The sequence below is a fragment of the Tetrao urogallus genome (genome assembly GCF_951394365.1).
Source record: "Tetrao urogallus genome assembly, chromosome: 15".
Taxonomy (NCBI): domain Eukaryota; kingdom Metazoa; phylum Chordata; class Aves; order Galliformes; family Phasianidae; genus Tetrao; species Tetrao urogallus.
In genome coordinates this window covers 11,860,188-11,872,743 of record NC_136828.1, presented here as the reverse complement: position 1 = coordinate 11,872,743, position 12,556 = coordinate 11,860,188, and the positions used below count along the sequence as shown (strand labels likewise).

At 49.3% G+C, this 12,556-nt stretch overlaps 1 protein-coding gene across 1 annotated transcript; it reads right to left on the bottom strand.

Moving 5' to 3' along the window:
• Positions 1 to 11,207: 11,207 nt before the first annotated feature.
• On the bottom strand, positions 11,208 to 12,214 carry GRIFIN (galectin-related inter-fiber protein; the record flags this gene model as incomplete). The annotated part of the gene is made up of 3 exons (XM_079543116.1): positions 11,208 to 11,372; positions 11,829 to 11,991; positions 12,075 to 12,214. The coding sequence occupies 3 exons, from the start codon at positions 12,212 to 12,214 to the stop codon at positions 11,208 to 11,210; spliced, it is 468 nt and encodes a 155-aa protein (XP_079399242.1).
• Positions 12,215 to 12,556: the final 342 nt, after the last annotated feature.

Sequence of the window (12,556 nt, the reverse complement as noted above, 5' to 3'; positions counted from 1 at the left end):
GGCTGAGCCTCCCCGGGGGCTAACAGGGCAGAGCCTGCCACGCTGCTCTGAGCGCTCCGGCCATGTCTACCTGGGACCACGCCTGCAAGAGAGGGTGAATAGAAAAGGGATGAGAGCGAGCCCCGATATTTTCTTCTCCCAGGGAAACTGCCTGTCGGAAATGGCTTCTCGGTAACTTAGTTGAGCCGCGGATACGAGCGGGTGGCCCGGGAAGCGCAGCGCGTCTCTGCGGGCACCGGCTCCTTGCTTGGCCGGAGGGAGACGGGACGAGAACGGAGGGCACATCAACCCCCTGGGGAGCAGCCCCAGCCACACCGGTACTCCCCCGTCCTCCCGGCAAAGTTGCATGCCCCGCGCTACCGGCCCCGAACACGGGCTGTCCCCGCTAAACCGCGATTCTCCCGGTTCCCCCCTCCCGGTTCTGCCCCGGCCCCACGTCGCGGCGCGGCGGCACTCACCGGGCGTAGGGCGGGCAGCGGCGGGCCGGGATCCTCCCGCTCTGCCGGCCGTTCCGCCGTGTGCTGGCAGCGCAGGACCCGCGGGCTCACACACACACTCACACTCGCTCGCATACACGCGCACCCGGACACACGCACCAGCGGCACCGCGCTCCCTGCGCCCACCCCGCGCACGGCGGCACTCGCGTCCCTCTGCGCTGACACGCACACACGGAGCCCTGCACACGCACGAAGCACACGCAACCCTCCTTCAGCCCGTCCTGCAAGCCGCAACAACACCCCCACCTCCCTCCCTCACACTTCTGCGTTGTTGCACACCACCGTGCGTACAGACCACTCTGCAGACTCCTCATCCGTCGCATGCGCTCCCAGCACACACGTAGGTTTATAGATCCCCTTATACACTTATACAGACACTCTACACGCACGCTGCGCACCCTAACCTTGCCACACTTGCCGCATGCACCTTTCTACAGGTGCCTCACAACCCTCTTCGGGCACACAACCTCTGCACACACATATTACCTTGCACACCCCTCCCCGCACACCTCCTCCTTTTGCACTCCGCGGTCACACTCCCCCTGCTAACCCTTTGCACTCCCTCTTTGCACCCACACGCGCGCATCCTGCACACCCCCCTTTTCACGGACACCTCCGTGTCCTCTGCCGGGATTGCTGGCTGGATCCGAGCTGTTCCAGGCCGTGCCGTCCCGGCTCGCTCCCGGCCAAGCAATGCAGCTCCGTGCTCACTTTCTCCGAGCCGAGCCGAGCGCTGCCAGCCGCTCCTCCCGCCGGGCTCCCCGTGCCCGGGCCGTGGTGCTGAAGGACAGCTCCGCCGAGGGGGCGCCGTGCACGGACCGCCTCCCCTGGGCCTTCTCCTCTCCCGCTGTTCCCCGGCCTTCATAGAATCACGGAATCAGAACAGTGCACCCAGGCACTTCTGCACCTACCTCTAGCATAAGATCAAATCCACTGGGCTCCTTTTGCGCCTTCCCACAGAAGCCGACAGCCTGCGGTCAACGCCGTATCCGTGTGTTGGTGGGAACCCACTTGATCAACGAGCACTCGGGAAGAAACACAGCTTTGTGTCTTTTCTCTTAGGCTGCAGGAATGGGACAAACGTTCCATAGAAAATGTCACTTAAAAAAGTTGAAGGGCTAGGTTGGGGAACAAAGTTATTTTGTTAAATGAAGCTTTAGACTTGGGGGTAATCAGGTGATGCCAGTGAATCACTGAAGAAAATGTTTGACAAGAGGAACCAATACTTCTGCCTGAGGAGTTTATTCTGTATTTTCTTTCATTGCTTTCTCTAAGAGAGAGCACGGTGACAAACGCAGGCTGAGTGGAAGCTTTTTGTCACTGAGTGGTGAATGTCCTTGATTTCGGTGGGAAATTCTCCATCCATTTTAGTCTATTTATGTGAATGAAGAAAGTAAATATTTTTGGTCATCCTGACGTGAAGTGAAAGAAAGATCAGCAGTGGAACAACTCTGGGCAGAGGAATGTGATCGGCATATAAAGCTCTTCTGCATTAGAATGCATTTGCTTTAGGCATGTGACTGTTTATTCCCTTATAGTTTTATGTATGTGTATTTATAGATCTTCAGAGACAAACAACTTCTATAAACTAATTACAGTGTGTTGCCCAGAGCGCAGGGTACACATTATTCTATGCAGAGAATTGTCCAGATACTCACATGGATACCTAAAATCTGCTGCAATTTCGCAGCTGCTCCACAACCAAATTGATCTATTGCAAACAGGCAACAATAGAGGCCAGGTCGAAGCTAGCAATTGGAAACCTCCATGCACCCGACTCCTTGCCAGCCACAGCTCAGCCTTCTAAAGCAGATTTGTCATTACATGCAGAAAACAACAGAATGGAGGTGTTTAAGTCAACAGTTTTAGAAGGGTATTAACAGACTGCAAGAGAAGAGAGCAAAGAAAGGTACCCGGACTCTTTAAACCTCTTTTGTTAAGGTTATTGCTTTGCAATTGTTCAGTCTAATAAATGCAGGTAACATTATCATTTTTTCCCCATGCACTTTATTTGTAACCTGCATGATTCACTGCTAAGGAACCTCTAGGCTAGATTACTAAGTTAATCAGTGGTTCGATATAATTAGGATAAATCTGCTTTTGCATCCATTGGCACAGCTCACAAGGGCCAAGCCACCTCTAACAACAAATCACAAATCTATATACTGTATACAGCAGTTAGAAAGGACAAGGTCATTAGTTATAACAAGTTCATTGACTACAACAAGTTCAAAGTCACCAAATAGCTCAAGATGGGGAATCTCCAGCAAAAACTCTTTTCACACTGGTTCCCCTCTTACAGAGTGGCTTTAGAGTAAAAGCTAAAGGAGGCCCACTGGAAACAGAAGCCATCCTTCACCAGCAAGGGCAACGGACTGGACTGTGATCCTACAGCAGTGTGCATCAGAAATAACCCGCTGGTCTCACCGGAGTTACAGCTGTGAAGATCTGACCTGAGAGGAGGAGTGAGTCAGCCACTCTGGGGCTTTGCCAGAATCTCAGAAAAACTCACAGCAGCTCCCAGGCCTGGCACGTCTGCCCAAACCTGCTCTGCTCACTCCACGTCACAGTCCCAGAGTGGGGTAAATTTAGCATAGCTGTCTCAGCACAAACCTCACCGCTCCCACTGCAGCAAGAGCACGAGCTGGGCTGTTGTGTTCTGACTGTTCCAGGCCCAAGAACTGGTATACATTAGAGAAATCCTGAGGCTTTTCTAGCTTGTACTGGTGACCAGATGGATTGGCTCCTTGTGAGCATGAAAATGGAGAAATTTCACAGCAGCTTGTGTACCTTCCCCTTGTAAAACTTTCTCCCTGCTAAGTACAGGGGAGGAGTTTTGGCAGCTGGGCCGCTGGCTTGGAGAAAAGACAGTGAGCTGGGAAATGCTAACACCAGTGAAACTGATTCCCTTTGGTTTTACTGGAAGGAGCTGGTCAGATTGCTCATGAAAAGCACTGGATAACACCCAGAGTGGTTCATCACTGCCTCTGAATCCTCCCATCCCTCACTCTTTGGCACATAGCTGGGAGAACTATGGGGAAAGGAAGCTTGGGAGCCCTTTCACCTGCTCATACTGCATACACCCCTTGCTGCCACCCATGGGCCACTGCCACCCAGGAGTCCCGTGCATTTCTAATGCTTGATATGCACAGCATGCTGAAACCTGTCTATCTGCCTCTTGTACCATCAGGGCAAAGCAGCAGCGTTATTGTTTGCTACTGTATATTGGACAAAATACAAGACAAAAAAATCGTCCATCCTCCTCTGGGACACTTTCTTCCAACAAGAAAACTCCCCAAATCCCCAGCACTGTCAGTTTTCACAGAATCACAGAATTTGGGGGACATGTGAGCTGAGATTGCCACTCCCTCTGCTGGTGGCAGAGCTTTGGGCCTTGCAGAGCTGCTCTGGCACTGCGGTTTTGGTGGGCACACAAGGACTTTTCAGGCACCGTGGCCCACGTCCTCAGCATCACTCCGATGTGGAGTTCACTGATGTCAGCATGTTGACGTGGTGTAGAGACAGGAAGAGATAAGAGGCCGATGCAGTGCACCAAGACGAGGCACAAAAGATGTCAAGTGCGCTTCAGAATATTAGGAACTACTATTGCAAAACAAGTAAGAACAACTGGGAATTGATGTTTATTGTTTGTAATTAGTCCAAGGAGAGGAAACCTTTCTTCTCTCATTGTTCTTCCCCTCTCTATCAAAGAATGAAGTGTTTAAACTATTTCTATGGTCCTTTTGAGGATTTTAAATGAGGAATGTGTGCGTTTTTCTGCCTGGGAATATTCACTGCTGTCTGTTTTCATAAACAGATACGTGCCAACTTCTTTATCTTCTTTCTTTGTTATTGGAAGCCTCTTAGATTGAGTGCTTCAGAAATGTAGTGGCTGAAATGAAAAGATAATTTTGTACAGAAGAATTTGTCTGATATGATGTGCGCTCACTCAAGAACAATGAAACACCATTTTGGGATAAGTGTGATTGAAAATCCATCTTTCTGATATCTTTGCTTTTGGTTCGTACAGAAGGACAGGCAAGCAGCAGACTGGGAAGTACAGGGTTGAATGTACCCCTGATGGGACCCTGTTTAAAATACAGCCCTGTCTCATTAAAAGGAGAGTCGATGAACGGAGATAAGAGATTTGAGGCATTGCACAGGCTGCCCAAAGCAGTGGTGATGCCCCATCCCTGCAAACACCCAAGGTCAGGGGATGGGATCTGAGCAGTGATGGAGCTGTGGGTGTCCCTGTGCATTGCAAGGAGTGGGACCAGATGGCCTTTAGGGGTCCATTCCAGCTCAAATGATTCTGTGACTGCACAGCAAAGTGGTTTCTAGGAGAGATCAGTGCTTTGGATCCCTAGTTCATAGCCCAGGGAATTTTCTCTCTGCTCACATGTGGTGTGGAGGTCTCTTTCTTTTGCTCAGAAGAGGCAAGACCAATCCTTAGGAAAAATCAGGATCAGACTGAAAGCAAGGCCCAAATTAAGCAGATTTGGCTAACTGTGGAAACCGGCTGGTCTGATCAGGTTTGTGAGTCTCCATTTCAGCCTGTTTTGGTCAAAGCAGTTTGCCAGTGCAGCTACTGAGAGGATAGGCAGATAAAACCATATCATAGCAGAGGCTGCTGAGGCTGCTGAGGCAGTCTCTCCTTACACATGAGTGCTGCCAGAGCTGCACAAAAACATTGCTTTCCCAGTGCTCAGTAGCTGGCTGCAACAAGATAAGAAAGAGGTCTTTACATGACAGAGCTTTCTTGGCTCCATCAGCTGATTGCCAGCTGGGGGAAATCTGACAAAGGCTTTAAATTTGCCACAGTTTGCCTTTCCCAGCTGCAGCTGCTTGCAGAACCAGAGGAGAAACGTGTGGGAGCCGGAAGGAAAGGCACTTGCAGGGCCCACAGCTGCCAGCAGAGCAGGTAAAGGTTTTAGAGAACACAATAGCAGGGAGCTCGTCTGTCTGTGCACGGAGATTCACTCTTGGCTGATGAGGCTGGGATCAGGTTGTAGTGAGATTTAGAGCTTGAGCACTTTTGCAACAAGGGCTTGGCTATCAGGTGGTGTGCGTGATAATAAGCTGTCCTCTCTTTTGTGTTCTTGGCTAGGAAGCTCTTAGGGTTCCTGCCGTGTGGATTTGAGAGGGAGATCAACTGGGAAGCAGGGAGAGGTGACACTGTGGCTCTGAATCCTCTCCAGCAATCTGCTCTAATGTTCTGGCAAGGTAAGGAAAAAAAAATATCTGTGAGCTTCTATTTATCTTGGGCAGCCTTTTCAGAGGAATATCACAACTAGAGTCATACAAAATCAGTCAGAGGCTCAGAGCGTTTGTTAAGCTCTGTCAGGATCAGCTGCATACTTCTTTTTCTCTCTAGTAATAATGCATAACCTTTCATTGTGCAGTGACTCATCTGGAACGACTCGGGCAATCACTGCTCCCTCAGCACCACTGACCATGTTTGTCTCTCTGGTTCCAGTGTGTGCTCACAGCACAAGGCGACTTCAGGAAATGAATTATGACAGTAGATGGAGTTTAGTGCAGAGGCTGAGGCCAGGAGGTGAAATAGCTGCACCTCAGTCTTACTCCCATTCTACAAAACCAGCAATCTCATGTGCAATAAATCACACAGCAATCGCTGAACCTTGCTTAGGAGAGGAAGGGGAAGAATGAAGGGGTGCTTGTGGCTCTTTGACCATTGTTTAGGATGGAGCAGGAAGTAAAGAAGTTGAAGAAATACTGATTAGCAGCTGAGACCGTAGCAATGATGCCTATGTACAGGGTGAATGGAAGACTCATTAAGCTCAGCTTATTAAGACAAGGGGCTAACTTGTCTGTGCAACCTAGGCTGTGTTGCAGATCATAGAGGGATTCAGCATAGAGTTTGTTACTGTATCAAGGCAAACTCTCCTATGTCACAGAAAGTTCCAGCCAAGCTAAGACATAAGCTACATAGATAGGCCATGAGCTGCAGAGTGAGAGCACTTGCCTGGAGGCAAATGCACCTGGTCACTCCCTTTTCCTCCCTGCTCTTTTCCCACCACATGCCTTGATTTCTTCACCTCTATAAAGGTGTTATGACACTTCTTTCTCTTTCTAGTTTGAAGCTGCAAAGTGCTCTGTGAGACCCAGCCAGGCAGCATAGGTTGAGATGGGGGCAGGGAAAGCTGCCTGATCTCCATTGGCTCTTGTGCTCTGGGCAGGTCAGAGCTTTGGCTGGCTGTATTCTTGCAGCTTGAAGTCATAACATGATAGATTATGTTCAGCTCCAGCAAGAGGGTCTTGAACAGACTGCAGAACAGGAAGGTCAGCAAATTCATACGTAGGGTTAATTTCTGTCACTCTTTTCTTATGCAGCAGAGGTATACAATAACTCATCTGTCAAGCAAAGCAGTACCATCACTTCCAATGCTTCAACCTCTACAGCAGATCTTTTCTTTTGGAAAATAATCCCTTTGCAGCCTGCATTTAATGTCTGCAACTCGATACCTGCCGCTACGCATGCAAGATCAGAGCTGAGATGTGCTCCTGTCTGAGCTGGCTCTGGATGGAGGTGGTGCGAGTTAGTGACTTCATGAAGCTCCTTTTAAATGCAGTAAAAGAAGCATTTCTCTGCTTTTCTGCAGAGGCTCCTTTTCAGCTGCATAGTGCCTCAGAGTTCTCTCTCTCAGTTAGAACAGAGCTGCTATTCCTCCTTTCTTCTTGTTCTGTTTATTTGTTTATTATGGACTCTTCTGGGAAGTTGAATCTGCCCTTCTGGCAGACATCTATGACTCCTGAGCATTCAAGGAGTTTGACAGCCCACGTGTTGAGTAAGCACTCTCTTAGGTAAGGGCTCAGAGACGTGAAGAAGAAAGTCGTGGCTTTTAAGTTCTGCTCTTGCTGGTGGCTGTATTGTGTGGCAATGTGCTGGGAGAACTGACGCCCTGGGGAGGTGAGAAGTGAGGTGCTGTAGATGTGGGTTGGTCATTGAGCTGCACCACAGCACGACTGCATTGAATCAGTGGCAAGGAGCAATGCTTCACACAGCTCTGCCTCCTTCAGGGGATGTTCGTGGAAGCACTGAAATGGCAGAAAACTCATCTGTCACCTAAACAGTTCCCAATGGCCCTTCTGCATCTCTTCACCAGAGCTGCCCTCCAGCCATGGCTGCATAGCTAAACCACCAACATCAAAGTGTTTTGTGATGGTGTTTTTTTTTTTTTTTTTTTTTTTTTTTTGTAGAAAGGTGGACATTAAATCAGAAAGCAAATGGGAAGCAGATGCAACCTGCACGACTTTTTCCCTTTTAATTCTTTTCTAGACATCTTTCTCACTGTACTGGCACTCTGCCTCATCTCAGGGCAGGACCAAGTGTTTGCTATTCGCATGTCTCTTGCTAAGGTTGGCAGAGACAGCATCACTCAGCCTGATGTGTCCAGGCTGCTGCCCTGCTGATAGAATGTGACTGTCATTGACGTGGGAGCCTTTTGCTTGCTGGCCCATGAGGAAATCACTGGTGCTGCTGCCAGGGTGTGTGATGACTGCCAGCGGCGTCAGCAGAACTGAGGAGTGCTTGCTAATTGTGCACCATCAGATGCTCTACAAGAGATCCGCAGCCCTGAGATGCTGCCAGAGGAGACCTTGGCCCTGGGAGTTCTGGCAGAGCTCAAGCACGAGGGATTATGAGCCTGTTTTCCCTCCAATTGATCTGGGACAAGCCAGAGCAGTTCACTGAGCTCTGCAAATCCAGCCCAAATGAGGAACACAAGTGGGAATGGGAGAGCTCCCCTGTGGGGTCACCACCTCTCCTAGCTTTGCCTCCTGAGGGGCATTGCTCCCTGCTGGCCCTCCCTGGTTGGTGAAAGCAGTAAGGGCAGCATCTTCTGCTTTATAAGCAGAACTGATAAGACAGTCCCCATCCCCTCCTGCAGTACCTTCTATCTCTGGAAGCATTTCAATCTGGCTCCTGTGCTGGTTGGCCCCAACTGCCTGGGCAGTTAAATGTTCATCTTGAGGTTCAAAAGGACCTTTCCAAGCTGGGCAAGAGTGCCTAAGAGTTCCCTCTACAGTCCCAGGCTCCAGGATGTGAATAGGAAAGCTGATTGAGATGTGGAAGGAGCATGAGCTGCTTCTCTCTGATCAGCTCAACACCAGCACACAGTGCCTCTGTGTGGTGGTGATGTGTCAACTCCCTCCTGAGAGTTTAATTGATCATCTTAATAGTGTGGCTTCATTTTTTTCCCTGGAGTTTCTCCTTAAGGGGCAGATGAGGGCGAGAGAGTTAGAGAGCATTTCTCCTAACCAGCCAAAAGCTTTCCTTGCAGAGATACTCTGTAGCTCCCTAGAACCACATTGCTCCAAAGACCCTTTTACCCTTGGGACTGTTTTGGCTAGAGGAGGCAGCAGATAAAAGCCCAAGTAAAAAGCCCTGCAGTAGTACTGTGGATGTGTCAGGAGGGATTGGGCTTGCTCAGTGTGGATGGTAACACATGAGAGTGGCCACTGGCACCAGCTGTGGGGAAGGTGCTCGCAGATGTGGCACAATCCCTGCTGCTGCCTGATTTGGTGTGGCATCTCTTGATTTGTTTGTACTTGAAATACTTTTGCCCTGTTTGTCCAAGGTCTTTTGTCCTCGCTTCTGGGGAGAAAAATGAAATTGTGGTGTATTACTGCAGCGGTGGCTGTAAATGGATTTTGTAGCTATGTAGGTACAAAGTATTAGCCTCATAAATTGTTTCATCACTTTTCCTCTGTGAAAAATGATCTGTCTATCAACCCCCAAACAGGCATGAATAAAAAGAACAATTTCTTTCAAATGCAGTTCAGCATTATCAGAAGTGTGACACAGAGATCCCAACAGGACTATTTTTGCCTGCACTTGTGTCTGTCTTACTGAAGGGATGGCTGGAGGAGTGAAGTGTGTGGAGCCCTTGAGCGGCATCACAACTACAATATAAGCCAGATGCTGGCAACTGTTTTGCCTCAGTGGTGATGGATTTATTCCAAAGGAGGTCTCGCCATCTCCAAGCTCTCCCAACTTGCCACCAAGACAGTTGTTATTTCCAAATGGTAATTTCTGCTCTCTTTGGGGGGAAGAGGTACTGTTTGAGACTATTTTGAGTTCCCATTGCATTCTCCACCGTGAGAACAGGCCCAGTTCCAGTTGGTGTTTTTTATGGTCTGGAAGAAAATGATAAGCGTTTCAGCAGACTCATAAATGTCAGCTTAGTGGCATCCTGTGTTGTGGTTGGCTTTGTGGTCACCTCTTCTTTGTTAAGTCCTTGAGACTATAAACAGAGGAAAGAGTTGGGAATGGCCAATTTAAGCTCTGAGAAGTCTGGAGTGCAACTATGGCCTTTGGTGATCCCATCCAAAGACAAGGATGGGTCAGGGCTGCTTTGTTACCAAGTGTCATCGTCCTGAAGGAAAGGACTGCAAGGCGGGACCGTCTGTGTTATTGCTTGCCATCAGGAATGTGGTCTGTCTTACGTCTGAGAAACAAAGGAGTGATTTGGGGGCAGCTGTAATTGCGTTTTTGGAGCGAGTTCCTGTTCAGATTTAACACTGTGACATTATGCTTCTAATGTGTGCAATTAAAACAGTAAAAATAACATCATCTTTGCCTGCAGTGGCTTGGTCAAGGAATCAGACATATTTTCCTTTTCAAGGAAGAGGCAAATGCAAAGAGAACAGGGTGTAAGGCAGAAGGATGTGTATGAAGGGCAACTGAAAAAGAGGAGGAAATGAAAGCAGGCAGGGCAAAGAGAAAAGTCAGAACATCTACAGGGAAAGTGGCAGTTTGTTCATTCTGAACTCATGGGCTTCTAGATGCTGGCTTCTGAGGATGTCCTTTTGTTTTTGGAGTCCAGCTGCATCTCTGTTGCATGCTGAAGGGCCTATGTTCCTTTATGTGTCCTGATGAACTTTACCCTTTTTTGACCCACTACACCAACTCCCATGCTCTGTCTAGCAAGGCTGGAGCTGGCAGGACACAGGCTGAGCAAACATCTCTGTGGAATGTATCTTCTGGAAATATCTTGCAATCTGCCTACATAGATAGGACTTCATTAGCTCTCAGAGCTAAAGGGCAGTGCTTTCCCAGTGCAGAGTAAAGCAACCCCCAACCTGTGTCCTCCTGCCCCACAGCTGGCTGTTGCTCATACCTATTTCATACCTATAGGTTTGCAGGGAACAAACAACAGTTGATCTGCCCAGTGAGGGATGTTTCAGCAGGGATTTCCTTGTTGGATTTTATTGGCAAATACAGTGGCATTTTAACCCAGCTCCTGCAGTGAGCTGTTCGTTTCCATTGGTAACATCCACACACATCGCATCCATTGCCATGCGGCCAGCTGAGGACTAGCACTAATTTGCATCCTACTCCAGGGCAAATACAATTTCTAGGGCAGCATTAAAATATCCAGGCTATTCAAGGCAGATTTTGATGTGAAGCAGTGATCTGTCAGTCTCTCTAGCAGCAAAGATAAGAGCATTGTGCACTTCAGGGCACAGGGGCAGAAGGTCTTCAGTGACGTGGCTACAAGTTAACAGCATGGCTGGGTGCTGCTGTAGTGCTGTGGCACGCAATGGCTGTGGCCATCATTTCCACTGCAAGGATGTGCTGCATCTATCTGGGTGGCTGATGATGGGTGGAGATGTGGAGGATGTGGCCCCCAGCTGGATCAGGAAATTAAGGAGGAGTGGCTGGTGAGGCTATCCCAACTTTCTTTGCTAGTAAAGGCCTCGTTTGGTGATTTCCACTGAAGAAATTTCAATATCATTGAGAATCTGCAGCTTGGTGATGGATGAAAGCTGTTTTTGGCGATGCTTGTACTGCAGGATTTTGTTTTCATCAATGAAAATGTGGAAATAATCCTGGTCAGAATAGATTTCAACCTGAAAGAGAGACTGTGTTACATTCACCAGGTGGACACATCCTCCCCAGACCTCACTGTTGTCACATCGGTGAGCACTCAGATCTGGGAATGTGCATCCAAACCCTCCCCCAGCTGACACGTGAACAGGTCATCTCTCCTTTGGGCAGAAGAAAAGAATAATAGAGCTTTTTGCTTTGTGATAGCAGAAACTGGTGACAGTGCAAAGCTTAAACTGATGACAAAAGCACCAGGGATTATTGCTGGAGCTGTGCGCATCTGCGCCAGAGCTGGCTGTAAATCAGCAGCAAAATAGCAGGGACAAAAGAAATACTGACAGGAGGCAGATTCAGAAAGGGGACCTCACTGGGTACAGTGCTGGCTGGAAAGGTGAAGGCAGATCCTTGAGGACCACCCCAGTATTGGCTGGGATGCTCCTGCCCCACCCAAGGACATCCATGGTGTGACCCGGGGCTACCTGGAAGGGTTCCTTGGCTTCGAAGGGGAAGGTTTTGTTCACCTCCTCCTTCCCCCAGTGGTTGGCCAGGAAGGAGTTGCAAACAATTCTGGAGCTGGCGAAGCGGGGGTTAAAGTGGAAAGCGATCTGATCTCCGGGATGACTGAGGAAATTAATTTCAAACCTATAAAAGCGAGAGAAAGGGATGCAGAGGGCCGTGGAGCAGCACTGCTGTCCCAGGGGAGCTGTGAGCACGGCTGTACTCACATGCTGGTGCTGGAGCTGGTTTCACCCTTGACCACGACGCTCCAGCCGGGACACATCCCCTCTGGGTACAGAGCCTCGAACTGCCGCCAGGAGGTGATGGCAAAACAGGGCACGGTGGGGAACAGCACATCACAGCCCATCCCCAGCCACTGCTCCACGTCTCTGATCCTCTTCTCCTCCGTCCCCCTTCCCACACGCTCTCTGCTCCAGCCTTTTTCTTGCTCTGAGCCTCAGGATGTTCCCCCTTCTTCTCAGGATTTTCTTTTGTATTTGCCACCCAGCTCTCTAGAGAAGACCTCAGGGCAGAAATCCTGCCTGGCACAAAAGCAACTGCTCCTTCTCCCTGCCTGGACAATGTGAAATCTGTGAAATCCTCGGTGATGCTTTGAAGCAGCATGTGAAAGGCAGGGACTGACAAAGGAGCGGAGTAATGTGGCATCCAGCCCATCCCTATCAGTGTTACATGGATGACATCCCAAGAT